The following is a 26,660-nucleotide window of genomic DNA, read 5'->3' as shown; positions in this document are numbered from 1 at the left end:
ATGCGAGATTTTACATAATGGTTTGGCCCTTTCAAAGATCCAGAGGCTGTTCAACCATTTCAAGTGTTTGCAGCTCCTAACCATAATAAAATGTGACATGAAAAGAGGTGTGCACAAAAATCTGGCACCAAAAACGAGTGAGAGACAGAAAGGAAGAGAGAACTAAATAGAATTTGAAAAGTTTACAGTTCAAAAACCTGGCAAACGTTTAAATCTGAACCCATTTGGAGATTGAGGATCAGGCCAAGAGAGCCTCTTGGTTCCTCCTCGCCCTTGGTGTGATCCTGGTTGTTGGGTGTCCTTCTGGAAAGTGATCATATGCAATGTGATCTACTAGGAAAAAAAAGGATTATCATCTGATCTCCGAATTGTGTTACTGAAATGAACAAACCTTGAATTCTTTGGTGTCCTCTAAACTCAGTAAAACCAGGATTGTTCATCGGCATACCTAAAATGCCACTTGGCTGCTCCAAATAATTTTCCTCCCTTTACTAGAAGGGATTTTTTGGAAACATTTCAAAGGAAGTCCTGAGAGAGGAGTGAAAGAGATGGAAACGTCTCCCGTGTGTTGGGAAGAGAGCTTTACATTGCCTTGCCCACACGTTGACAGCAAACCTGACACTGCCAATTTTTTTCCTTGTCAAAAGCTATTAATAGATGTTATGTTAAGCTCCATTAAGTAACATTCTCCATTTTTTTCTTTCCTCCCTCGTACTGAGACATGTTTCACTAAAAAGAATCAGGCCAGAAACTAAAGTTAATTTCTCAGCTGGATTTCCAATGGGATTTTGTTGTGTGCGATAAGGGAGGAATTTTGGGTGAAGCACTCTCTGTGGCCTGGCTGTTTGAATGGTTTCTACCCTTCAAACGGCCAGTGTAAACCTGCATGATTTATAAGGCCAGAACTAGTACTGAAACTTTTCCCACAATCCGGACACTCATATGGTTTCTCTCCTATGTGAGTCCTCTGGTGTCCCACCAGTTCGGAATTCCAAATGAAATTTTTCCCACAGTCTGGACACTCATACAGTTTCATACATATTAATGGGTCTTACGCAATCCATTTTTACAATTGAAACATTTTCCACTGTACAATTTTTTCTCTCACATCTCCACCGCCAAGGAGGATGCAACAAAAATCTCAGCATCTTGGCACTGCTGTCACCCACCAGCCATCAAACACTAACTAGCAGGCACCTCCAAGCAAACAAGATCACAGCAGGGGTTGTTAATAAACCTGAAGATCCTATGCTCAAAACCACAATGCCTTTTCTCCTCAACTCAATATTCTATCTACAGGTCTTATCCATCCTGTTCAATTGCAACTCAGAACAGTCTTCAGATGTGAAATTTTACAATTGTCACTGCCACAAATGTCCCTAATATGTTCTCCATTTTAATAGTTTCTGTGATATTTGTGATTCATCCTTGCCACAATCTGATACTCCTTGCACTTAATTTCTGGAGGTGTTAGGAAAAGATGAACTTTGAACCCTCTTTACCTGTCCTCTCATATCACTTTCTTCATATTTGAGGAACCACAATCTCTAACTGAAGCAAAAGTGCTTCTATCTTTTCTTTAATGTATGTTTAAGGACCTGCAGCAACTTATTGGAGCCTCCCAGAAACATTCGCTATGACTCCCAGATATTTTCCACAAAGGTTATGCTGGCTGGGGAGTTCTGGGGCTCAAAATCTGGAGGACACCCAGGTTGAAAAAGGCTGAAACTCTGCATGTTGCATTTCTAAGATCTATGATTATCAATATGCAAAAAACACTCCCCAAAAGCCTTTTTGAAGTAACTGCATCATTTCTGCAAAAGTAAGTATCCAGTTAGCCTCTGCTGACAACCAGATGCGTATACTTATCCATCAAATTAACATTTTCTATTTTTTCTCTCCTCCCTCATGTCTGATACTGAGATACGTTTTACTAAAAAGAATCAGGCCAGAAATTAAATAGTTAATTTCTCAGCTTCACATCCAATGGGAGATCAGTAATGAAATTCAAGAGTTTTCTACACACATCATCTTCTGCTTCATGTGGATTTTCTTATGTGCGGTAAGGGAGGAATATTGCGTGAAGCAGCGTCCGCAGTCTGGGCATTTGAATGGTTTCTCTCCTGTGTGTAAACCTACATGATTTATAAGGCTAGACCTATTAGTGAAACCTTTTCCACAATCTGGACACTCATACGGTTTCTCTCCGGTGTGAGTCCTTTGGTGTATCACCAGGCAGGACTTCCAACTGAAACTTTTCCCACAATCTAGACATTCATACGGTTTCTCTCCAGTGTGAGTCCTCTGGTGTATCACCAGGTAGGAATTCTGACTGAAACTTTTCCCACAATACAGACACTCATATGGCTTCTCCCCGGTATGCGTCCTCTGGTGTATCACCAGGTCGGAATTCCGACTGAAACTTTTTCCACAATCCACACACTCATACGGTTTCTCCCCTGTGTGTATCCTCTGGTGTATCACCAGGTTGGAATTCCGAATGAAACTTTTCCCACAATCCAGACACTCATATGGTTTCTCTCCTGTGTGAGTCCTCTGGTGTACCACGAGGTCGGAATTCCGAATGAAACTTTTCCCACAGCCCAGACACTTGAATGGTTTTACAACTGTGTGAGTCCTCTGGTGTATCACCAGGACAGAATTCCGAATGAAACTTTTCCCACAATCCTGGCACTCATATGGTTTCTCTCCTGTGTGAGTCCTCTGGTGTATGATCAGGTCAGAATTCCGAATAAAAGTTTTCCCACAATCTGGACATTCATATGGTTTCTCTACTGTGTGAATCCTCTGGTGTATCACTAGGTGGGAATTCTGCCTGAAACTTTTCCCACAATCCTGACACTCGTACGGTTTCTCTCCTGTGTGAGTCCTCTGATGTATCAGCAGATCGGAATTCCGACTAAAACTTTTCCCACAATCTGGACACTCATATGGTTTCTCTTGTATGTGAGTCCTTTGGTGTATCACCAGGTTGGAGTTGTGAGTGAAACTTTTCCCACAATCTGGACACTCATACGGTTTCTCCCCAGTGTGAGTCCTCTTGTGTATCACGAGGGTGGCATGCCTCCTAAAGCTTTTGCCACATTGAGAGCACTGGTAGGGCTTCTCTCCAGTGTGGGTCTTTTTATGCATAAAAAGTTGGGAGCTATAGCGGAAGACCTTCCCACACTCTGAGCATTTGTACGGCTTTTCTCCGGTGTGGATTCTATCATGAATACTCAGCTGTGATCTGCAATCTGTGCTTTTCCCACAATATACACATCTGTCAAGCTTTTCCACTGCTGATAATCTTGGATTCTCAAGGAGGTCAAAAATATTTCTGATCCCTTGTTGGATGGTGGTTTGATTCAAGTTAATGTTTCCTTCCTCACAGGTTGAGGTTTGCATTACTCTCTGCCGTACGTGGCTATGCACCTGACTGCTTCTTCACTGACTTCCAGATATTTCCTTCTTTTTTCTGAATTTGGAAATTATCCCCCTTGACGTTTTCATGTAATGTTTCCGTGACTTCCATATACTCAATTTTTTCCAGCTTAAAACTCTCTTCCTGTTTTTCTCTCCCTTGTCTGTCACCTGCTGTAGAAAGAGAAGAGTTTTGTGTTTTTCTGGAGGAAGTGGAAAATATTTACATTGCTGACTTGATTTATGTTCCTTTTTAATGCAGCTTGTGATTCTCAGTTGTCCAGAATGTTCTCCTTGGCATCCTCTTTGCCTATAAGATAAAAATCTTAGTTTAATTTTTGTCTACAAAATGGCTGCACAACATGTGAAAACAGTAAGAAAAAACAGCATATGTTACAATGAAAAAGCAAACATACCAAAATCCTAGATTAACCTCTAACATTCATTATGATTCATTTGACACACAGAAGATTAGTGAGATCCAAGTTCACATATACACTCAATTATCAACTTCACTTATTCACTTGGGTCAATCACAAATTCTTAGCACTGCAAACAGTTATCCTCAAATATATCATGAAATGCTGGGGATAGATTCTAAACATACACATATATTCACACAGAGAGAGATACAGATATACACACCTACAAATGTATGTGTGTAGAAAATCCATCTGTATTTAACCCTCCAAAATGTCTCAGAAGTAGATATGGTCAAATCTTTTGAGTCTAATTTTAGAGGGTTGGGGCCTATAACAGATTTAATGGTGCCCAAAGCCTCTACAAGATTTAAAGCACTGGTTTTTCCCATTAAATTCCTCAGCTCCAAATAAGAAAATGGCAGAAAATGCTGTCCACAACCACTCTGGTGACATCACAATGCAGGTAGTCCTCACTTACTGACCACAATTCTGACCGGCAACTCCATCACTAAGCAGTGTGGTAATTAAACAGTGTCATGTGATTCTGCCAACTTGCAACATCAGTTCCACCTATTGTTGTTAAGCTCAGTGTCACGTGATCGGGACTTACAACTTCCAGCTGCCTTCCCCATTGGCTTTGCTTGTCTTATGATGGTTCTGAATGTCGCAAATTGGGATCACGTGACTGTCGGACACTGCAAGCATCGTAAATGAGCACCGGTTGCCAGCACCCAAAGGGCTGCACCACCCATGACTTCGAGGACCGGTTGTAAGTCTCCTTTTTCAGTGCCTTCGTAACTTCAAACAGTCACTGAACAAGGGGTAAGCAAGAACTACCTATCCAACTGAAGATCCCAAATGGTCCACAATGGCTATTAAAAATAACAAGTGCTGGGTTAAGCAGAGTTGAACCTTCTTAAACATGGATGGGAGACTACAAGGAAATCCCATATTTCCTTGCTGGGCTTGGAAGTAAAAAATAAAAATCTGAGAAGACAGCAGTGGCAGATCAGTCCCATATTGTTACCAAACAATCATGTCCATAAAATCACAAGGAGTCAATCCTAACGTGAAGGAGACTCTTTAAATCTCCCAACCACCAGAAAATTCCTTGCACCAGTTCTAAAGCCTGCAGCACCCGAGGAATAAGATTTGGGGAGGGAAGGAAAATGGAGCAGCCGACGTTTTTCAGCATAGCTGCTCATCAGATTCTGCACCGTGGAGGAGACAACGCAGCCCCGCTTGCTCCCGGCCTCTCCTCCGACCTCTCCTTCACTCACCTGCCAGCTGCTGCTTCGACCTGGGAAGAACAGGAGAGGGCCCCGCACCCCACTACCCTCCCATGGAGAAGCCGGAAGAGGAAGTTCCTCTGCCCTTCTCCTCTCCTCCCACGTCCCCTCTAGCAACCCATCCTCTATTGCTTTAACTCCCTTCAGCTCGGCCGCTCCCCTCCCGTTGCAGGTCAGGACTCAGCGACCACAGACGCCGCTGCTGCATCGACAGCTTTGTAGGCGCCGGTCGTGCTTATTTACACAGCGCCACCTAGCGGCATACGGCTGCAAAACACACTCGTCGGGTCTCTACCCGAAGGCGCTTGCAAGATGTTTTGATTGATTATGTGCCATCGAGTCATGTTCGACTCCTAGCGACCACATCGATCCATCGATTTTCTCCTTGACGATCTATCCCTAACCTGTTGCTTCAGGTCTCCCAAGGGTGCTCTCATCCCCACTGCAGATGAGGAAAGAGCTTCGTTTGCCAGAAGCGAGAACCAAACCCAGGGGGCGTCCTGGGGGGGAAACGGTGTGCAAAGAGACAAAGTGCCCGTCTCTGAGGGATCGGCGGAGCCTGTTCCAGCCAGAGATTCGTCTTGGGGGTGCAGGATAGCGCCTCAAAACGGTCCTTTACAACTGAACGAAACCTGAAGAGTGAAGCTTGACCCTACTTAGCTCTTCAAGACTAGCCAGGTGCTGGGCCCTAAAAGTTCCCAAAGCGCTTGTTGGGGTGTGCAGTCCCTAAATGATTGCCAGTGTCCTCCTGTTAATAGAAGAATGAACCACGCGACCAAACCTGGAAGCGCCCACCAACATTGCTGCCAAACCACATCTGGATAGGAGGAATTGTCTTCCTATCCGTATCACTGCAGAGCCTAAATGGCTCTAGAGGGCAGAATTGCTATGGGCAGCCTTCCCAATTCTCAGAAGATTTCAGCTGTGATCATTCCCAGGCAGCCTGGGCAAAACACTTGGAGAGCCCTAGTTTGCAGATCAAAAGCTGATCTAAGGATTCCTGCGCTTTCGCAGGGGTTGGCTCTCAGTGGAGACCAAAACCTCTCTCCATGCTAAAACTGTATTCCTGATTTCCAAGGATTTAGGACCTGGGAGCACCAACAGGCCAGAGGGTCCAGGAGAACCAGCTTCACTCATGCTGGTCAGGGCTGCTTCGAAGCTTCCCGTCAAGCCAGCTTTGTTCCTGAGAGGAAATTCTATATCTGTTAAAGGCTCAATGCCATGTGCTTCTGTACATTCACTTGCCCATTAGGTCAAAGCGAGGGAGAAACATTCCATGGAAACTTACTAGACGCAGGAACCAAGGAATGTTGAGGATTTGTCAAGCGAAAACAAAAGGGAAAAGCAGAATATCCTGCAAAAGGATACGGATGATTGATCAGCAGGCTAACCTCTGCAGAGGGGCCCCCTACACTGCCATTTTCGATGCAGAGCAAATGTGGTGTGGATGGTGCTGTTGGCCCAAGTAGAGTTAGAAGAGGCCATTTCAGCTCAGTTCCATGGAGGAATCTGAATTCAAATAACCCCAAAATATCTTTTCTTTATTCCCTTTTCATTCAGGAACCCAAGAGGGCATAGAAAGCACTTGCTGTGCAGCTCCCTGGCTGAGAAAGAGGCCCCTTTTCTCATTTTAATTCCCATTGCCTACCTACCTAAGTATTGTACATACACATACTTTTTGCCTCTTAGCTGAAATCTCAATATTCCACTGCTCCTGGAAGCTACCTTCCTTCCTAACCTAACACTGAACTAGAACTCGTGGCTTTCCACCCAGTGCCCTTGACCCTTACACTGGATGCTTGTTTCTGCTACCTTTGAGTCAGCCTTGATGCCTGGCAACTGCCTGGTCTCCAGAGTTTTCTTGGCAAGGCTTTTCGGAAGTGGTTTGCCACTGCCTGCTTCCTAGGGCTGAGAGGGAGTGACTGGCCCAAAGTCACCCAGCTGGCTTTCTGCTGTTTCATGGTTTCTAGCCTGGTGCTTTAACCACTATACCAGATTGCCTCTTCTTACACAGGATACACTCCACAAAATCTACCCATTCAGTTGTTCCTGCTGCTCCAACAGCAAATTCAAAGCTATACCTTTCAAGCTCTAGTCCAACATCTTTGCAATCGGCTCCCCTTTACTCTTCAGGTAAGAGGTCTTTTTTCTTTAAATCTGAGCTTAAAACTTTTATTCTGAGGAAATGGAGTCTTCCTGTGATGGGGGGCTTGTGGCTTCTGGCCTGGCCCTGGGGACCAGCTGCTCTGGCTTTTATGTTGTCTGTTGTTGAATTCTCCTTGATTTTATCAAGTTACTAGACAACCCATGACCCGTTGGGACATCGTTTCAGAGATATTTCCTTACCTAAACAGAGAAACAGAATGCAAAAAAACAGTGGGAGTGTGAGCGACTTCTGACTTCCTGCCAGCTTCCCCATTAACTTTCCCTGTTGGAAGCTGGCAGAGGATTGGAAATCTTTTTTCCTCTCTTCCTCCCTTTCCTTCCTGTTCATTCCCCCCCCCCCTTTCCTTTCCTTCCCTTTTCTTTCTTTCTTTGGGTGTGTGAGGTGCAGAATGGGTCACAGAGGGTGCAAGAGGTGGTGAGGGGGGTGCAGAGGGGGGTGTGAGAGATGCGGCGAGCATCAGCACAGATCGGGGACCGTGTGTGAGAGATGCACTGTGGGTCAGAGATCGTGCGCAAGGCTGCAAGGGGGTGCGGTGAGGGCGCATGGTGGTGTACAAGAGGTGGGGCATGGGCCAGGGAGGGCATGGCAGGATGCAATGGATTGCCCAAGAATTGCAGCAATGGTCAGGGAGGGTATGTGAGGGTCCATTGTAGGTCGAGGAAGGTGTGCAAATGAGGATGCACAGGTGGGGGAGACTTGCGACCTTCCCTGCCTGCTTCCCCATTGACTTTCTCCCTGTAAGCTTCCCACAAATAGACTTTCCTTGTGGGAAGGTGGCATGGAGTGTTGGCAGTCCCAACAGAGTTTAGACTTCCTGCTGGCTTCCCGACTGACTTGTGAGAAGACGTCAGGGAGCAATGGAAATGAGGATCGTGTGTCCTTGGCTGATGGCGGAAGCACAGTGGCGCTGAAGCAGCCACAACTTTGCCAGATTTCCTACCCACAGGTCCCAGCATTCTGTAAGTTAGCCCATATGAGCTAAATTGCTTCAAAAATTGTTGCCCTATTACATTTTGCCCAATTGAAGGTTACAAACAGACAAATTCACACAAGAGTTTTACTAGTATATACATATATATTGTTAGTAGGTTTTGTGTGGTCTAATTCGTATATTCACTTTATTGTAAAGGGGTTAGCTTTGGGTACTCCACTATTCCCTTAGTATCACTTTTAATGTGTCTACTTCGCAATTTTGCAAATTGAAATTCAATTAATGTTCCTTTATTTCTGTTCTGCACTTAATTCTTAAGCATGTGTATCCTCAGTACTCACACCCACTGACCCACTTTCTTGCCTTCTGGGGGTTTGGTTGTAAACATGGGACATCTCCCAAAAGGGAAAAAAAATGAAGCCTTCACATATTGGTAATCAAAAGAAACACAGTATCTGCAATAAACGATTTCAATAGCCAGCCAGCCAGCCATGACCTATTCCAAGTTATTCCATTCATTCCCTCTGCCCAATTTCCATTATATTCCCCAAAGATATCACTATTCTGTAGCCATGAATTATAATTTGTCCTCGTGGGGGTGAGTCTAAACACTGTTTTAGAAAGCAAGATTTTGCATTATGGTTTGGCCCTCTCAAAAATCCAGAGGCTTTTGAACCATTTCAAGTGTTTGCAGCTCCTAACTATAATAAAATGTGATATGAAAACAGGTGTGCACAAAAATATGGCACCAAAAAAGAGCGAGAGAGAGAAACGAAGAGAGAATTAAATAGAATTTGAATTGTTTACAGCTTAAAAGCTTTGCAAATGTTTAAATTTGAAGCCATTTGGAGATTGGTTTCTCCTCGCCCTTGGTGTGATCCTGGTTGTTGGATGTCCTTCTGCAAAGTGATCATATGTAATGTGATCTACTAGGGAAAAAAAGCATTATCACCTGATAGATGAATTGTGTTACTGAAATGAACAAACCTTGAATTCTTTGGTGTCCTCCAAACTCAGCAAAATCAGGATTGTTCATCTGCATAGCTAAAATGCCACTTCACTGCTCCAAATAATTTTCCTCTCTTTACTTGAAGGGATTTTTTGGAAACATTTCAAAGAAGCCCTCAGAGAGGAGTGAGAGAAATGGAAACATCTCCCATGTGTTCGGAAGAGAGCTTTACATTACCTTGCTCCCACGTTCACAGCAACCCTGACGTCCATTTTTTTTCCTTGTCAAAAGCTATTAATGGGTAGAGTCCTTGGGGTTCTCTGAGCTTGGCTGTTTTCTTGCAAACATTTCATTACCTGGCTAGGTAACTTGTTAGCACTGAAGATGTTACCTAGCCGGGTAGTGAAACATTTGCAAGAAAACAGCCAAGCTCAGAGAACCCCAAGGACTCCACAGTTCAACCCTGAGCTACACATATTCACTTCTATTAATGGGTCTTACACAATCCATTTTTAGAATTGAAACATTTTCCACTGTATGATTTTTTCTCTCACATCTCCACCACTAAGGGGGATGCAACAAAAATGTCAGCATCTTGGCGCTGATGTCACCCACCAGCCATCAAAGACTAACAAGCAGGCACCTCCAAGCAAACAAGATCACACCAGGGGTTGTTAATAAACCTGAAGATCCTATGCTCAAAACCACAATGCCTTTTCTCCTCAACTCAATCTTCCTACAGCTCTTATCCATCATGGTCAGCTACAACTCAGAACAGTCTTCACATGTGAAATTTTACAGTGCTTCTGCCACTGCCACAAATGTCCCTAATATATGCTACATTTTAATGGTTTCTTTGATATTTGTGATTCATCCTAGCCACAATCTGATGCTCCTTGCACTTAATTTCTGGAGTTGTTAAGAAAATATGAACCCTCTTTACTTCTGCTCTCATATCACTTTCTTCATATTTGAGAAGCCACAATTTCTAATTAAAATCCGAGTCCTCCTATCTTTTTTTTAGGACCTGCAGCAGCTTACTGGGGCCTCCCAGAAACATTGACCATGACTCCCAGATACAGTCAGGACCAGAAATATTGGAACAAGGATAACTGTTTTGGCATTTGGCCTCTATATACCACCACATTGAAGTTGAAAGGAAACACACCCAGATGAGAGCAAAGTCAGGACTTTCAGCTGTAATTCAAGGGGTTGGACAAAAGTGGGGCACTAACCATTCAGGAAGTACAGCCAGTGGCATACACATATCCCCATTGTTGGTGGCTCATAAGTAATGGAACAAACCAACATCATTACAAACATAAGGATCGCCTTTAATACCTGGATGAAAATCCTTTGCAGTCAATGACTGCCTGAAGTCTGGAACCCATGGACATGACCAAATGCTGAGTTTCCTCCCTCAAGATGCTTTGACAGGCCTTTACTGCAGCTGCCTTCAGCTGCTGCTTGTTTGTGGGTGCTTCTGCCTTCAGTCTTGTCTTCAGTAAGTGAAAAGCATGCTCTATTGGGTTGAGATCAGGTGACTGACTTAGCCATTGAAGAACATCCCACTTCTTTGTCTTGAGAAACTCTTGGGTAGCATTTACTGTATGTTTTGAGTCATTATCCATCTGCAATATGAAGCAGCATCCTATCAGTTTGGCAGCATTTGGCTGAATATGAGCAGAAAGTATACCCCTATACACTTCAGAATTCATCCTGCTGCTTTTATCAGTAATCCAGTCATCAATAAACGCCAGTGACCCGGTTCCATTGGCAGCCATACACGCCCATGCCATAACACTGCCTCCACTATCTTTGACAGATGATGCGGAATGCTTTGGATCATGAGCTGTTCCTTTCCTTCTCCATACTTTTCTCTTCCCATCATTCTGGTGCAAGTTAATCTTGGTTTCATCAGTCCAAAGAATCTTATTCCAGAACTGGGCAGCCTTTTTTAGGTGTTTGCTGGCAAAGTCTAATCTGGCCTTTCTGTTCTTGAGCATTACCAGTGGTTTGCGCCTTGTTATGAAGCCTCTGTACTGACATTCATAAAGCCGTCTCTTGACTGTAGATGTTGACAATGGCATGCCTACCTCCTCAAGAGCTTTCTTGACCCGGCTAGATGTTGTGAAAGGGTTCCTCTTCACCATGAGCAGAATTCTGCGGTCATCCACTTTTAGTTGTCTTCCATGGTCTTCCAGGCTTTTTGCTGTTGCTGAGCTTGCCAGTTAATTCCTTCTTTTTCAGGATGTTCCAAACTCTTGTATTGGCCACTCCCAATGTTTTTGCTATCTGATAGGTTTGTTTTCTCAGCCTAATGATGGCCTCCTCCACTCGGACGGACACCTCTTTGGACCTCATGTTGAGAGTTCCAGTGAACAGTTACCAAATGCAAATGTAACACTCAGAACCACCTCCAGGCCTTTTATCTGCTTGATTGGTCATGGGGTACCCAGGAAACAGGCCACACCTGGCCATGCAGCTGCTTGTCAGCCAATTGTTCCATTACTTATGCGCCACCAACAATGGGGGGGGGGTATGCCACTGGCTGTACTTCCTGAATGGTTAGTGCCCCATTTTTGTCAAACCCCTTGAATTATAGCTGAAAGTCCTGACCACTCCCATCTGGGTGTGTTTCCTTTCAACTTCAATGTGGCGGTATACAGAGGCCAAATGCCAAAACACTTATTCTTGTTCCACTATTTCTGGTCCTGACTGTATTTTCTGCAAAGGATTTACTGGCTGGGGAGTTCTGGGGCTTGAAATGTGGAGGACACCCAGGTTGAAGAAGGCTGAAACCCTGTATGTCAGATTTCTAAAATCTATGATGATGAATATGTAAAAAACACTCCCCAAAATCCTTTTTCTACCCATTGCACTTTTTCTGCAAAATTAAACTAACATTCATTAACATTGTCCATTTTTTTCCCTCCTCCCTCATTTCTAATACTGAGACATGTTTGACTAAAAAGAATCAGGCCAGAAATTAAATAATTAATTTCTCAGCTCAACATCCAATGGGCGATCAGAAATTCAAGCCTTCTCTACACTCATCACCTTCTGCCTCATGTGGATTTTCTTGTGTGTGATAAGGTAGGAATTTTGCCTGAAGCACCGTCCACAGTCTGGGCATTTGAATGGTTTTCTTCCTGTGTGTAAACCTACATGATTTATAAGGCTAGACTTAGTACTGAAATCTTTCCCACAATCCGGACACTCATATGGTTTCTCTCCCGTGTGAGTCCTCTGATGAATAACCAGGTGTGAATTCCGACTGAAACTTTTCCCACAATCCAGACACTCATACGGTTTTTCCCCAGTGTGAGTCCTCTGGTGCATCACCAGGCTGGAATTGTGACCGAAACTTTTCCCACAATCCAGACACTCGTAGGGTTTCTCTCCTGTATGAGTCCTCTGATGTATCACCAGGTGGGAATTCCGACGGAAACTTTTCCCACAATCCGGACACTCATATGGTTTCTCCCCGGTGTGAGTCCTCTGGTGCATCACCAGGCTGGAATTGTGCCTGAAACTTTTCCCACAATCTAGACACTCATACGGTTTCTCTCCTGTATGAGTCCTCTGATGTATCATCAGGTTGGAATTCTGCCTGAAACTTTTCCCGCAATCCGGACACTCATATGTTTTCTCTCCAGTGTGAGTCCTCTGGTGTATCACCAGGCTGGAATTGTGACTGAAACTTTTCCCGCAATCAAGACACTCATACGGTTTCTCTCCGGTGTGAGTGCTCTGGTGCATCACAAGGTGGGAATTCTGACTGAAACTTTTCCCACAGTCTGGACACTCAAATGGTTTCTCTCCTGTGTGAGTCCTCTGATGTATCACCAGGTGGGAATTCCGACTGAAACTTTTCCCACAATCTGGACACTCAAATGGTTTCTCTCCTGTGTGAGTCCTCTGGTGTTTCACCAGGTTGGAATTCTGACTGAAACTTTTCCCACAATACAGACATTCATACGGTTTCTCCCTGATGGGTGTTGTCTGGTGTATCACTGGGTGGGAATTCTGACTGAAACTTTTCACACAATCCAGACACTGATACAGTTTCTCTCTTGTGTGAGTCCTCTGGTGTATCACTAGGTGGGAATTCTGACTGAAACTTTTCCCACAACCCGGACACTCATATGGTTTCTCTCTGGTGTGAGTCCTCTGGTGTATCACCAGGTTGGAATTCTTACTGAAAGTTTTTCCACAATCTGGACACTCATACGGTTTCTCTCCTGTGTGAGTGCTCTGGTGTATCACCAAGTTGGAATTCTGACTGAAACTTTTCCCACAATCCGGACACTCATATGGTTTCTCTCCTGTGTGAGTCCTCTGGTGTATTACCAGGTAGCAGTTGTGACTGAAACCTTTCTCACAATCTGGACACTCATACGGTTTCTCTCCTGTATGAGTCCTCTTGTGTATCACTAGGTTGGAATTCTGACTGAAACTTTTCCCACAATCTGGACACTCATACGGTTTCTCCCCAGTGTGAGTCCTTTTGTGTTTCACCAGATGGGAATTCTGACTGAAACATTTACCACAATCTGGACACTCATACGGTTTCTCTCCTGTGTGAGTCCTCTGGTGTATCACCAGGTTCGCATTCTGACTGAAACATTTCCCACAATCTGGACACTCATACGGTTTCTCCCCAGTGTGAGTCCTCTGATGTATCAGTAGGGTGGCGTGCTTGCTAAAGCTTTTGCCACATTGAGAGCACTGGTAGGGCTTCTCTCCGGTGTGGGTCCTTTTATGGTGAAAATGTTTTGAGTTGTAGCAAAACACCTTCCCACCCTTGGAGTATTTGTATGTGTTTTCTCTGGTGTGAATTCTCTCATGCATAATCAGCTGTGAACAGCAATCTGTGCTTTCTCCACAATGTGCATACATGTGAGGCATTTCCCCCACTGATATTCTTGGATTCTTCAGGAGGTCAAAAATATTTGTTTCTTCATTGGTTGGTGCTTTGATTCAGGCTAGTGTTCCTTCTTCACAGGGTGAAACTTGCATTACTGTGTGCCCTACCTTACTATCCATGTGGCATTCTTTCCCTCCACTGACTTCCAGATATTTCCTTCTTTTTATGGATTTGGAAATGATCCCCCTTGACCTTTCATTTATTTATTCCTTTATTTATTCATATTTCAAATTTGGTCACTGCCCATCTCATGCGGCAGTAACTCTGGGTGACCTCCACAACATTTTCATTAAATGTTTCCTTCAGTTTCACTTACTCAATTTTTTCCAGCTTAAAACTCTCTTCTTAATTTTCTTTCTCTTGTCTGTCACCTGCTGGGGAAGTAGAAGAGTTTTCTGGTTTCCTGGCGGAAATGGAAAAGATTTTGATTGCTGGCTTGATTAACTTTCGTTTTTAATGCTGCCTGTGATTCTCAGTTGTCCAGAATGTTCTTCTTGGCATCCTCTTTCTCTAGAAGATTCACATAAAAGTCTTAGTTTAATTATTGCTGATAAAATGGCTGCACATGTGAAAACAGTAAGGAAAAAAAGCATACGTTACAATGAAAAAGCAAACACGCCAAAATCCTAGATTAACCTCTAACATTTATTATGATTCATTTGACACACAGAAGATTAGCGAGATCCACGTTCACATATACACTCAATTATCAACTTCCCTTATTCACTTGAGTCAATCACAAATTCTTAGCACTGCAAACAGTTATCCTCAAATATATCATGAAATGCTGGGGATAGATTCTACACATACACACATATGCATACAGAGAGAAATACAGATATACACACCTACAAATGTATGTATGTAGAAAAACTATTTCTATTTCAGACTCCAAAATGTCTCAGAAGTGGGTATGGTCAAACGTTTGGGTCAAATTTTAGAGGGGTGGGGCCTTTAACAGATTTAATGGTGCCCAAAGCCTCTGCAAGATTTAAAGCACTGGTTTTTCCCATTAAATTCCTCAGCTCCAAATAAGAAAGGGGCAGAAAATACTGTTCACAGTCACTCTGGTGACATCACAATACAGGTAGTCCTCACTTACTGACCACAATTGGGACCAGCAACTCTGTCACTAAGCTGCACAGTCATTAAGCATGATGTCACATGACCACCCTGACTTACAACAACACCTCTGACTAGGGTTGTTAAGCAAATCAACATGGGTGGTTAAGCCCAATGTCACATGACTGGCACTTGCAGTATCCTGCTGGCTTCCCCATTGATTTTGCTTGTCAGAAGCTAGCTGTGAAATTTGCAAATGCCAATTATGTAACCGCAGGATGCTGCAACCCTGATAAACGCACTCCAGTTGAGAGCACCGGAATCAGCGTGACAGCCACAACTTTGAGGACCAGTTGTTAGTCTCCTTTTTCAGCGTCGCTGTAACTTCAAACGGTCACTGAACAAGGGGTAAGCAAGGACAACCTATACAACTGAAGATCCCACATGTTCCTCAATGTCTGTTAGAAAAAAAAGTGTTGAGTTAAGCAGAGTTCAACATGGTTAATACATGGATGAGAGACCACAAGGAAATACCGTGTTTGTTGGCTAGACTTGGAACTAAAAAAAAAATCCCACAAGACAGTAGTGGCACATCAGTCCCATATTGTTGCCAAGGAAGGAACTTTGAGTTAACATCAGTTCCTTGGAAGCGATTTATTTTTCATATAGGAATCTTGTTGTATTTTAATGTAGTTTAATATCTATTCTATTTTAATTGATATTTATCCTTTTTAGTGTACACCGCCCAGAGTCGCTGTACAGTAAGATGGCAACTGAGAAATTTGAAATATAAATAAAAAATAAACATCTCCATAAAATGACAAGGAGTCAACCCTAATCTGAAGGAGACTCTTTAAATCTCCCAACCATCAAACAATTCCTTGCACCACTTTTAAAGCCTGCAGCACCAAAGGATTAAAATTTGGGGAGGGAAGGAAAATGGAGCAGCCGACATTTTGGTTGGTGGTGATGGGTAAGGGATGTTATGGCGGGAGCAGGGGGGCGGGCCATCTTTGGGGAAGACGCCCCCGGTGTGTGCTACCGGTGGCGTGTTCCAGCCCCCCTTGCTCACTCCCAGGTCCTGGCCAGCAGGTTCATAGGGGCCCTGGCCTCCGGCTGCTGCTGCTTAATTCCAGGTCAGTTAAAAACAAGGCCCCCATCATAGGTGACTTGATCATTGAGGAGGGGGCAGACCTGGCATGTATCACCGAGACCTGGCTGGGGCCCGAGGGGGGGTGCCCCTCTCGGAAATATGCCCAGCTGGGTTTACGGTGTGGCACCAGCCAAGATACCAGGGCAGGGGAGGAGGGGTGCCTGTTGTCATCCGAGACTCTCTAGTGGCCTTCAGGGGCATTGCTCCACAAGTTTCTGGCTGTGAGACACTGTTTCTTAGGTTGGGCGCCCGCAAACAGTTGGGAGTCCTGCTACTGTACCAGCCTCCCTGCTGCCTCCCTGCCTGGGCTGCTGGAGGCCATCTCAGGGCTGGCGGTGGAGTTCCCCAGGCTTATGGTTCTGGGGGACTTCAACCTGCCATCCCTGGGACGGTCCTTGGAGGCATCTCGGGAGTTCATGGCTATCATGGCAGCCATGGGCCTGTCTCAAATTGTGCGGGACCCAACCCGAGATAGTGGCCACATGCCGGATTTAGTTTTCTTGTCTGAGCAATGGCAAAGTGATCTGAGGGGAGATGTATAGCTTTCCCCACTGTCATGGTCAGTTCACGTCCTGGTGACCCTGAGTTTCTCCTATGCCACCCCCTCCGCAGGGAGGCAGGACCCATGCGATTGGTCTGCCCCTGGCGCCTGATGGACCTGTCAGGGTTTCAGAGGGAGCTGGGGGATATTCCCGTGGACCTGCTGCACGGTCCAGCGGAGGCCCTGGCTGCTGCTTGAAATAGAGAAACGGCCGGGGCCTTGGACAGGATCGCGGCTTTGCAGCCTCTCTTGCCACGTCGGCCCCGACACTCCCCGTGGTTTACGGAGGAGTTGAGGGTGCTGAAGAGGGTTAAGAGACATCTAGAGTGCCGCTGGAGGAAGACACAGACTGAATCCGACTGAATACATTAGAGCCGCTATTAAGGCCTACATCGTGGCGATAATGGCAGCGAAACGCCAATACTTCTCCACCCTTACTGCGTCTGCAGAGTGCCGCCCGGCAGTCCTGTTTGGGATCACCAGGTCCCTCCATGGTAAGGGGGATGTAGTGGTTCATTTGCAGGGCCGCACGGAGGAATTTGCAGAGCACCTGCAGGATAAAATCGCTCGGATTCATTCCAAGTTGGACTCTGAGCATGGTGCAGGTTCTGGGGAGATACCAGGGGATCATTCTTGCCTAGTTATCTGGGAACGGTTTGATCCTGTGGTTCCTGAGGAAGTGGACAGGATCCTCCGGAATGCGAGGACCACCACTTGTCATCTGGACCCATGCCCCTCTTGGCTGGTGAAAGCAGCTCGGGAGGTGACATGTGGTTGGATCCAGGTGATGGTTAATGCATCCTTGCAGGAGGGAGTGTTTCCAGCGCCCTTTAAAGAGGCGTTGGTGCACCCCCTCCTCAAGAAGCCCTCCCTGAATCCTACTGTACTGGACAACTTTCGTCCAGTCTCCCACCTCCCCTTCTTGGGGAAGGTGGTTGAGAAAGTGGTGGCTTCGCAGCTCCAAAGGCTCCTGGAGGAAACGGATTATCTAGACCCTTATCAGTCAGGTTTCAGGCCCGGCTATGGAACGGAAACCGCATTGGTCGCACTTATGATCTCTGGCGGGAGTGGGATGGTGGAAGTGCGACCATCCTTGCTCTCCTTGATCTCTCAGCAGCGTTCGATATCGTCGACCACGGTATCCTATTGGGACGGCTCAGGGATATGGGGGTGGGCATCACAGTTTTGTGCTGGTTCACCTCCTTCCTCCAGGGCCGATCCCAATCGGTGGTGATAGGGAGCGAGAGGTCCCTTCCTCGGCCCCTCCTTTGTGGGGTCCCGCAGGGTTCGGTTCTCTCTCCGCTCCTTTTCAACATCTATATGAAACCGCTGGGCGAGATCATCCGCCATCATGGGATGAGGTATCATCAGTATGCTGATGATACTCAACTATACATCTCCATCCCTGGTGAGGTAAGTGATGCCGTGACCGCCCTCTCGCAGTGCCTGGAGGCTGTGAGGGTCTGGATGGGGAACAACAGGCTTCAGCTGAACCCTGGGAAGACGGAGTGGCTGTGGGTTAATGGCTCCTCTGTATCTGGGATTTTGTCATCTTTGGTGCTGGATGGGGTAGCACTGCCCAGACAGACCCAGTACGTAATCTGAGGGTCCTCCTAGACTCACGGCTCCTGCTCAAAGAGCAGGTGGCAGCCGTGGCCAGGAGGGCTTTTGCACAGCTTCGGGTTGTGCACCAGTTATGCCCTCTCCTAGATCGGGATGCCCTGCGAACAGTCACTCATGCCCTTGTTATCTCCCAGATAGATTACTGCAATGCGCTGTACATGGGGCTACCCTTGAAGAGTATCCGGAAGCTTCAGCTGGTCCAGAGTGCGGCTGCGCGAGCAATTTTTGGGGCCTGAAGAAGGACCCATATAACACCTTTGCTCCATGAGCTGCATTGGGTACGAGTTTGCTTGCGGGTCCAATTCAAGGTGTTGGTTATCACCTTTAAAGCCCTACATGGCATGGGTCCGGGGTACCTGAAGGACCGCCTCGCCCCCACGACTTCAACCCGTCCCACCCAATCTCACAGAGAGGGCATGCTCCGGATCCCCACGGTAAAAGAACTTCGATTAGCGGGGTCCAGAAGGCGGGCCTTCTCTGCTGTAGCCCCCGCCCTTTGGAACATCTTGCCCCCGGGGGTGAGACAGGCCCCCTCACTCCAGGCCTTTCGGAGGGATTTGAAGACCTGGTTCTGCCATCTGGCCTGGGGCGGGGAGGGAGGTTGTTAGAAATGGGGTTGGCTGACCCCTTAGCGGCCTGGTGTGGCCTCTATCGCCCTCTTGGATTTTTTAGCCTTTTTATCGTTCTCTTTGTACTTTGTACTTTGGTTTTATAATCTTTTAATTATGTATTGTCGATTTTAGTTTGTTGTAAGCCACCCAGAGTCCCCCGTTGTGGGGAGATGGGCGGGGTCAAGTCAAATAAATAAATAAATAAATAAATAAATAAATAAATAAATAAAATAATAATAATAATAATAATTTTTCAGCATAGCTGCTCATCAGATTCTGCACCGTGGAGGAGACAACGCAGCCCCGCTTGCTCCCGGCCTCTCCTCCGACCTCTCCTTCACTCACCTGCCAGCTGCTGCTTCGACCTGGGAAGAACAGGAGAGGGCCCCGCACCCCACTACCCTCCCATGGAGAAGCCGGAAGAGGAAGTTCCTCTGCCCTTCTCCTCTCCTCCCACGTCCCCTCTAGCAACCCATCCTCTATTGCTTTAACTCCCTTCAGCTCGGCCGCTCCCCTCCCGTTGCAGGTCAGGACTCAGCGACCACAGACGCCGCTGCTGCATCGACAGCTTTGTAGGCGCCGGTCGTGCTTATTTACACAGCGCCACCTAGCGGCATACGGCTGCAAAACACACTCGTCCGGTCTCTACCCGAAGGCGCTTGCAAGATGTTTTTTTCATTGATTACATGCCATCGAGTCGCGCTCGAGATAAAACTCTTCTTGGAAACTGATCGTGGTTTGAAGTCCGTGCCTCAGAGAAACCCAGACCAAAATTTCCCGTCCACATTCCTCAGCTCTGTGCAGAGGAACAGGGAGTTTTTGTCAATGCACAGTTGTCAAGCAGTACCCAGATCCTCAAGGGCTCCGTGGTCCAGATGGGATCCACGGGAATGAGAGAGGACCAACAGACCAGGTTTTTACTGCCTGCTACACAATTCCATCTGAGGGAGCCAAACTCCAAGACCCTTTTGAAACTGGAGAGCCAAGGGAGAAAAATGTTAATTCAAATGTTCATCATTTTTTTCCACTTCATCGCAGGCTAAGAATTTTTATTCTTTCTTTTCAACTCGGTACCTCAATAATTGGGAGCATCTGCAGGGAAAAGCCTTGGAATTAAAGTGTTACTGAATATTTTTGCATTAAAAAAATTGATCCAAACACTGATCTATGCTTCTGACGGTCCCCTCCACATATGGGGCCTGGGGAAAATGGACCTCTGCCCTCCCCTTTAAAAAGCCGGGTCAAAATAGCATCAACCATATGTAAGAGTGGAATTAGTAGGCTCTGAAGTGCCCCAAGATTTACAAACCCGTTAAAATACTAAAAGAAATTTTTACGGAAAGTGAAAGCTATAAAAGCGGAGGGGAGAGACTCAGGGCTATTCAGTGCCTGAGGACAGACTCGGAATTCGGAGGAATCCTGAAAACTGGGAAGGGGAGAATGTAATGGAATAACAAGGAGCAGCAAGATTGGCTGGATAGAATTCTAAACAGAAACGCTCCACGCAAGATTTTATTCCAACCACTTAAGCCTCTTGGGAGACCAACCAACCCAGCTATTGTGCACACACCAGTCCGTTTCCCCAAAATGCACTGCATGGAATTATTAGTGCTCCCAGGCCTGTCCCTTGATCTGAAATTCTTTTATCTTTGCATATATCACAGCAACGCCCTTTATCTCTTGGAAAGGCAAATAAAGATCTTTTTCTCCCAGGCACTGGCACATCATATAAAGCTCAGAGCCAGGATGGTGTCATTTTGTAAGCACAGTGTTTGACTTCCACCAGGAAGACTCAATTTCCAATTGCCGGTCAGTAACGAGCAAGTAGGATTTATCCTTCTCCCTCTCTTTTTTACAAAAATGTTAGTGATGATTGAAAAAATAGCATTATGTACCAATCAAATTCTTCCAGATAATAAGCCACAGAAAGTTCAAGAAATCTGGAGGACAAGCAAGTACAAAACAAATGAAGTGAAACGTTTGATCTGGAGATGAGACCACACTGCAGAGTACTTAAATATTTTAGTCAAACAAATTACAATCATCTCTTAGGCTTTTCTGGGGGGAAGAAACTTCTACAAATATTTAAGACAAGGTCTTTAAAAAGCATCCGCTGCGGTACGTTATTTGTCTTTTAATTAAAAAGAAGGTATTGAAACCTACTAAATACTAATTTTTGTACATCCAAGGAACTACGTAATAATACTTTATATACACACACACATGCCTACATGGATCCTAGGTGTACTGACATTTAATGAAATAACCTAGAACTGTGCAATTTGAGGGGCTATCACAACATAATTAACGGTTCTCATGAAACAGCGTATCTTTAGAAACATTACTGGACCATCGTAGCACCCAGGCAGGGGCAGTGCAACCATTCGTATTGTAAGGAATGGTTGGACTAACTGCTTATTTTGCTTCTGTACCTCAAGCTTCTGCTGACTGTAAAGGGACATTTTTAACATTTTGGAGAGGTACAAAAGGAAATGGAAAGATGTGGTTAAGCTAAAGGCCAAATGGAGCTCCAAGCCAAGGGAAAGTTTTATTCCTTTCTGGTGGACACCAGAGCAACATACACTGTTTTTGACTGGCCCACGATGTCCCGTTTAAAATCTCAATCTACCCCCATCGTGGGAGTTTTTGGAAAATCTGAAAAAGCACCCCGGAGTGTTTGAGTATCCAACACGAGAGGTCCCTCTTTGGAATACTCCTTTTTAGTTTTGCCTCAATGTCCCGTAAATTCTTTTGGGACGTGACCTCCTTGGAAAAATTGGGAGCTTCACTCCAATATACCCCAGAGGGAGTTAGCCTGGAAATCCCACCAGATAGAGTCTTTTTATGTTTTCTTGAGACAGCAATAATTAAACCTTTCCCTTAAAAGGAGTGAACCCAGACATTTGGTACCAGAAAATACCTGGGTTTGTGAAGTTTGCTGTTCCTCATATGCCTAAGTTGTTACCAGATGCCAGTCCAGTGTCTGTACGACAGTTTCCAATTAAAAGGGAGGCACGATTGGGAATAAAGCCATTTATTGAACTGTTTTTGGAACATGGCATTTTAAGGATTGTCCAGTCGCCATGGTCAATACCAATTTTCCCTGTAGCCAAGCCTGATGGTTCTTGGAGAAGGGTCCAGAATCTCCGAGAAATAAATGTTGGCATCCAGACTCTTTGTCCTGTTGTGGCCAAGCCCTATACCCTGCTGACTACCCTTTCCCATCGCCAGCAGTGGTACGCAGTAATTGATTTGAAGGATGCCTTCTTTTGCATCCCCTTGGCTGTTGAGAGTCAAGCAGATTTTGCCTTTGAATGGGAAGACCCCGAGTCCGGCCACAAATGTCAACTCATGTGGACCAGACTTCCCCAAGGCTATAAAAATAGTCCAACAGTTTTTGCTGCTGCCCTTTTTGCCAACCTGAAGACCTGCTTCTGGCAGCAGAGACTGAAAAGGAGTTAACTGAAACCTCCATTCGACTCCTAAACCATTTGGCCCATAGAGGATATACAGTGTCCCAGAAGAAAGTACAGTGGGTCCAACCAAAAGTCCAATACCTGGGATACGTTCTAGAAAAAAGCAGGAGATTACTCCACCCAAGTAGGATTCAAGACATCTCATCGCTGCCTATTCCATGCAACCAATGACAAATTAGGACCTTCTTGGGAATCACAGGATATTCCAGACTGTGGATTCCAATGTATTCATTGATTGCCAAGCCATTATACCCACTTATCCATAAAGATTCAACATTTGATTGGACAGGAGAACATTTCAGAACCTGGAAGACTCTTAAGGACTCTTTGATAAAAGCTGCTGCTCTTGCCCTGCCTGATCAGAGTAAAGGTTTTGAACTGTTTGTTACAAAACAAAAAGGCTGTCCCCTAGATGTTTTACTGCAGAAGGTGGGCCCCGAGAAAGTGCCCACTGCATAGATTGCCTGCTATTGCAGAACCCATTGAGGACCCTCCTGAAGATGACCCACTTTATGCTTCCCCAAATTAACTGCTGTTTGACAGTGCCCAATATCATATTCAAGCTCTTATTCTTACCCTCAAGAACTGCCATTCACGAGTTCCAGCTGCCTCGCCTAAAGAACCTTTGCATCTGTGTTATTCCTTGGATGTGGGCGATTGAATTTTGATAAAAGTATTTCAAAGAAAAATTGCTTAGCTCCTTGTTGAAAGGGACTGTTCCAAATCTTGCTGACTACAAACACTGCTGTGAAGTGTCAAGATCCAGATTCCTGGGTGCACGCCTTGCACTGTAAGAAAGTATGACCCCAGACGAGGAGACTAAGAAGCCCACAAAGGAAGTTGCCAAAGCAGAGAAGAATACAAGTCTTTTTCTACAATTGTTAAGGAAACAGCTGCAGAAGGAGAAGTAAGTGCTAGAAACCTCTGCTCTCCTCAGACCCTTCGCCGTAGAGCCAGCCATAGCTTTGCGGTTTCTGTTACGACGACTCTGCAAGGACAACCCATATCTGCTGATTGACTTTCAGTATTTTAATTGACTGTTATGAGGGAGGCTCAAAAATGTATAAGAGAAACCTATTACATCAGAAAATGTTTAATGCCTGCAGTATGGATAATAGTTGTATTATTGTATCATGTTTTATAGTTTGCTGTTTTACCACCAGGAAAAACTGAAACTGCCTTGTGATGTTCCTTTTCACGATATTTTGTATTCCTTTTGTTGTATCTTGCCTTTTTAATGATTTGTAAATGTTTACTGTCAACCAAGGTAGAAACAAATGTTTCCATAATGATGCAAACAGCCAAATGTTTATGGTCCCACAGTGTATCTATGCCTGGTGTTCTGACCTTTGAAATTCCTTCTATACCTCCTGATTTTTTTATCCTCCTATACCTGATGTGGTTCTCCTGACTTCTAGGTTCTGCTTGGGTAAGAAAAATGCTATTTGTACTGATGTGTGCGTTTGCAGGACTGATTTTCATTCCCTGTGTAATTCCCCTGGTGCAAAGAATGGTTCCACCTGCCATTTCTGACCTGACTGTTATGGCGTCTCCAACAGGCCAACTGTTAGATAAACATCCCGCAGGAGTATTGTTCCTAAAACCCATCCCTAAGGGATGTGTTCCCCTGATATAAACGCCATAGGAAGCATCCTATGGTCAAATTAAAAGGGAGGAATGTAAGGAATGGTTGGACTAACTGCTTATTTTGCTTCTGTATCTCAAGCTTCTGCTGATTGTAAAGGGACATTTTTAACATTTTGCAGAGGTACAAAAGGAAATGGAAAGATATGGTTAAGCTAAAGGCCAAATGTTTTGCTTGTACGCATTTCCTGAGCATGCATGAACTTTTGCACCTGCTCTTGCTTCTAACCACACTATGCAACCAGATCCTTTGCACGATTTGGGGCAAGCTAGATTGCAAAGCCTTTTATGAAAAACCCCGGTAGCAAGTGAGGGCTAGAAACTTGACTATTGGTTTATACTGCTTAAGCTAATGTTTTGACAACCCTAGAAGGCAGGCACACGGGTGTGTGCATGTGTGACCCTCCTCCTAGATGCTTCCTGATGACAAAAAAGGTATAAAAGCTGTTGTAAACAGTTCTGGGTGTGGCTGTTCTCTGTCTTTTCTCTGCCAGCCGGACAGAGAGTGGTCCACCCTGCTTTTCTCTTGGCCAACAATAAAAGCTGAACTTTCTTTGGAAAAACCTCGGTATGGAGTCTCATTGGAAATTGTGGAATCCAGGCTGGCGAACCTTACAGTATTATCTTGGAGTGGTTAACAGCTACCAGCAAAGGCCATTACTAACCACAATGGGGACCAGAAACCCCGTCGCTAAAAATGATGCAGTTCTAAAGCAAAACATCACGTGACTGCGTTGACTTAAGATGTGATTGTTAAGCAAATCACCCATGGTTTCCTGCTAGCTTCCACTGATTTTGCTTCTCAGAAGCTGGCCGCAACCGTCATAAACATGCGCTGGTTGCCAAGCACCCAAGTCACAATCATGTGACTGCAAGGACACTGTGACAGCCGCAACTACGAGGAACGGCCATGAGTCTCCTCATTCACCACCATCTTAACTCTGAACGGTCGCTGAATGAATGCTTGTTAAGTGAGGACTACCTGTACACTTTTGTTACCCATGTCTTGCATTTCTATGGCTCCAGTCCAACACTTGCTTTGTTTGCACTCACTTCAAATCACGTTCACAGTACTCTCTATAATCCCTACAATCTTGCGTGCCGTTTTCAGTAACTCAGCGTTCCTCATTCACACTCCGGGAACAGTGTGTTGCAAGTGAAGCTCAGCCCACCTTTTGAACACAAATGCTGGAGCAGTGGACTTCCTGCCCTGGAAAGGGTTAGACTAGAGGATGCAGAGATCCCTCCCAGCTCTCTGACTGACTATGTCGTATCTCCTCCCAAACAGTTTCTGTTATGCTTAATTAGCGACAACCCTAATTAAAGCTTTGGCTGCAACTAGAGCTCACCTATGACTTTTTCCCTCTCTATATCTTTGTATAGTACATCAAATTTGATATAATAAGAATGGTTTTGATACCTTTGGAATATTTCCATTTTGCACTGTTATTTTCATATTCTCACTTTCCTTTCACAGAGCTCTTCCTGAAATCCTGTTTGGCCCTCATAGGTTCATCACCTACTGATCCACTGATTTTTGGAAGCAAATCCTTTTGTCTCCAGAGTATTTCTTCTAGTTAAGTCTCCTAGGTCTAATAAGGTTGCCTCTTTGGCTGAAAATAATCTGGCCAGCCAGAAGCAAACAATGGTTTCTCTCCAGGGCAGTGTTTGAATTCTAAAGTCCCAGAGCACTTTAGCTTTTTCATTTTCTATTACTTTGTCAGTTTTGTGGTCCCACCAGTTCTTGCTTGCAGGCAAATCATATTTCTTGCAGATATTCCAATGCACCATTGTAGCTACTTTGGCATGCCATTGTTTGTAGTCACTCTGTGCAATCGTCTTGCAGTGTTTGTTCTTAAGGCTTGGTCTTGTGCAGCCAGAATTAGTCCCTTTGTCTCTTTCTTCAACTTTCCTGCTCTTAGCCACTGCCAGGTCTTGTTATCAGCTTTGCCTGCTAGCTTTCTGAGGAATGGCCACGTCATCCTTTGCCTTGCTCTCCAGGGCAGACTCTTGGACGTTTTCTAAGATCACAGGAGGACGATCAAGCTTTTCTTGCACTCAGCACCCTGACGGTTTTTTCCCCTGCATGTGTCTCCTTGAGCAGAGTTCTAACTGAACTCTGACGTTGTGACTGAACAGTTTGGGCATCTGAATGGCTCCCCCCCCCCCCCCCGTGTGCAAACTTACATGACTTATTAAATTAGAGCTAGTTGTGAAATCTTTCCCACAATCTGGACATTCATACGGTTTCTCCACAGGAATTCTGACTGAAACTTTTCCCGCACTCCAAACATTCATATGGTTTCTCCCTAGTTTGACTCCTCTGGGGTATCACCAGGTGGGAATTCCGACTGAAACGTTTCCCACAATCCGGACACTCGCACCCTTTCTCTCCCACGTGCAACTTCATATGGCTGGTAACATTCGAACTAGTACTGA

The 26,660-nt window shown here is 45.2% G+C and overlaps 1 protein-coding gene across 3 annotated transcripts; it reads right to left on the bottom strand.

The window, feature by feature from the left end:
* Positions 1 to 1,035: 1,035 nt before the first annotated feature.
* Positions 1,036 to 19,988, bottom strand: LOC103048983 (uncharacterized). 3 transcript variants are annotated; one of them, XM_088128689.1, is made up of 3 exons: positions 19,447 to 19,988; positions 12,249 to 14,621; positions 1,036 to 3,226 (listed from the first exon to the last, which is right to left on the bottom strand). In XM_088128689.1, exons 2-3 carry the CDS (start codon positions 14,090 to 14,092, stop codon positions 2,008 to 2,010), a joined length of 3,063 nt encoding a protein of 1,020 aa, XP_087984815.1. In that variant the 5' UTR covers positions 14,093 to 14,621; positions 19,447 to 19,988; the 3' UTR covers positions 1,036 to 2,007. The 3 variants fall into 3 exon arrangements, with proteins under 3 accessions (XP_087984815.1, XP_087984813.1, XP_087984814.1); XM_088128687.1 differs by having other exon boundaries at positions 1,036 to 3,733; positions 14,428 to 14,621; positions 19,447 to 19,984; XM_088128688.1 differs by lacking the exons at positions 12,249 to 14,621; positions 19,447 to 19,988 and adding an exon at positions 5,126 to 5,632 and having other exon boundaries at positions 1,036 to 3,733.
* Positions 19,989 to 26,660: the final 6,672 nt, after the last annotated feature.

The sequence above is a fragment of the Python bivittatus genome, unplaced genomic scaffold, assembly GCF_059951505.1.
Source record: "Python bivittatus isolate LINGU-HERP-01145 unplaced genomic scaffold, Pbiv_v1 ctg000800_np1212, whole genome shotgun sequence".
NCBI classification, from domain to species: domain Eukaryota; kingdom Metazoa; phylum Chordata; class Lepidosauria; order Squamata; family Pythonidae; genus Python; species Python bivittatus.
Note: the sequence above shows the minus strand (reverse complement) of the source record. Positions and strands in the feature narration are given on the sequence as shown.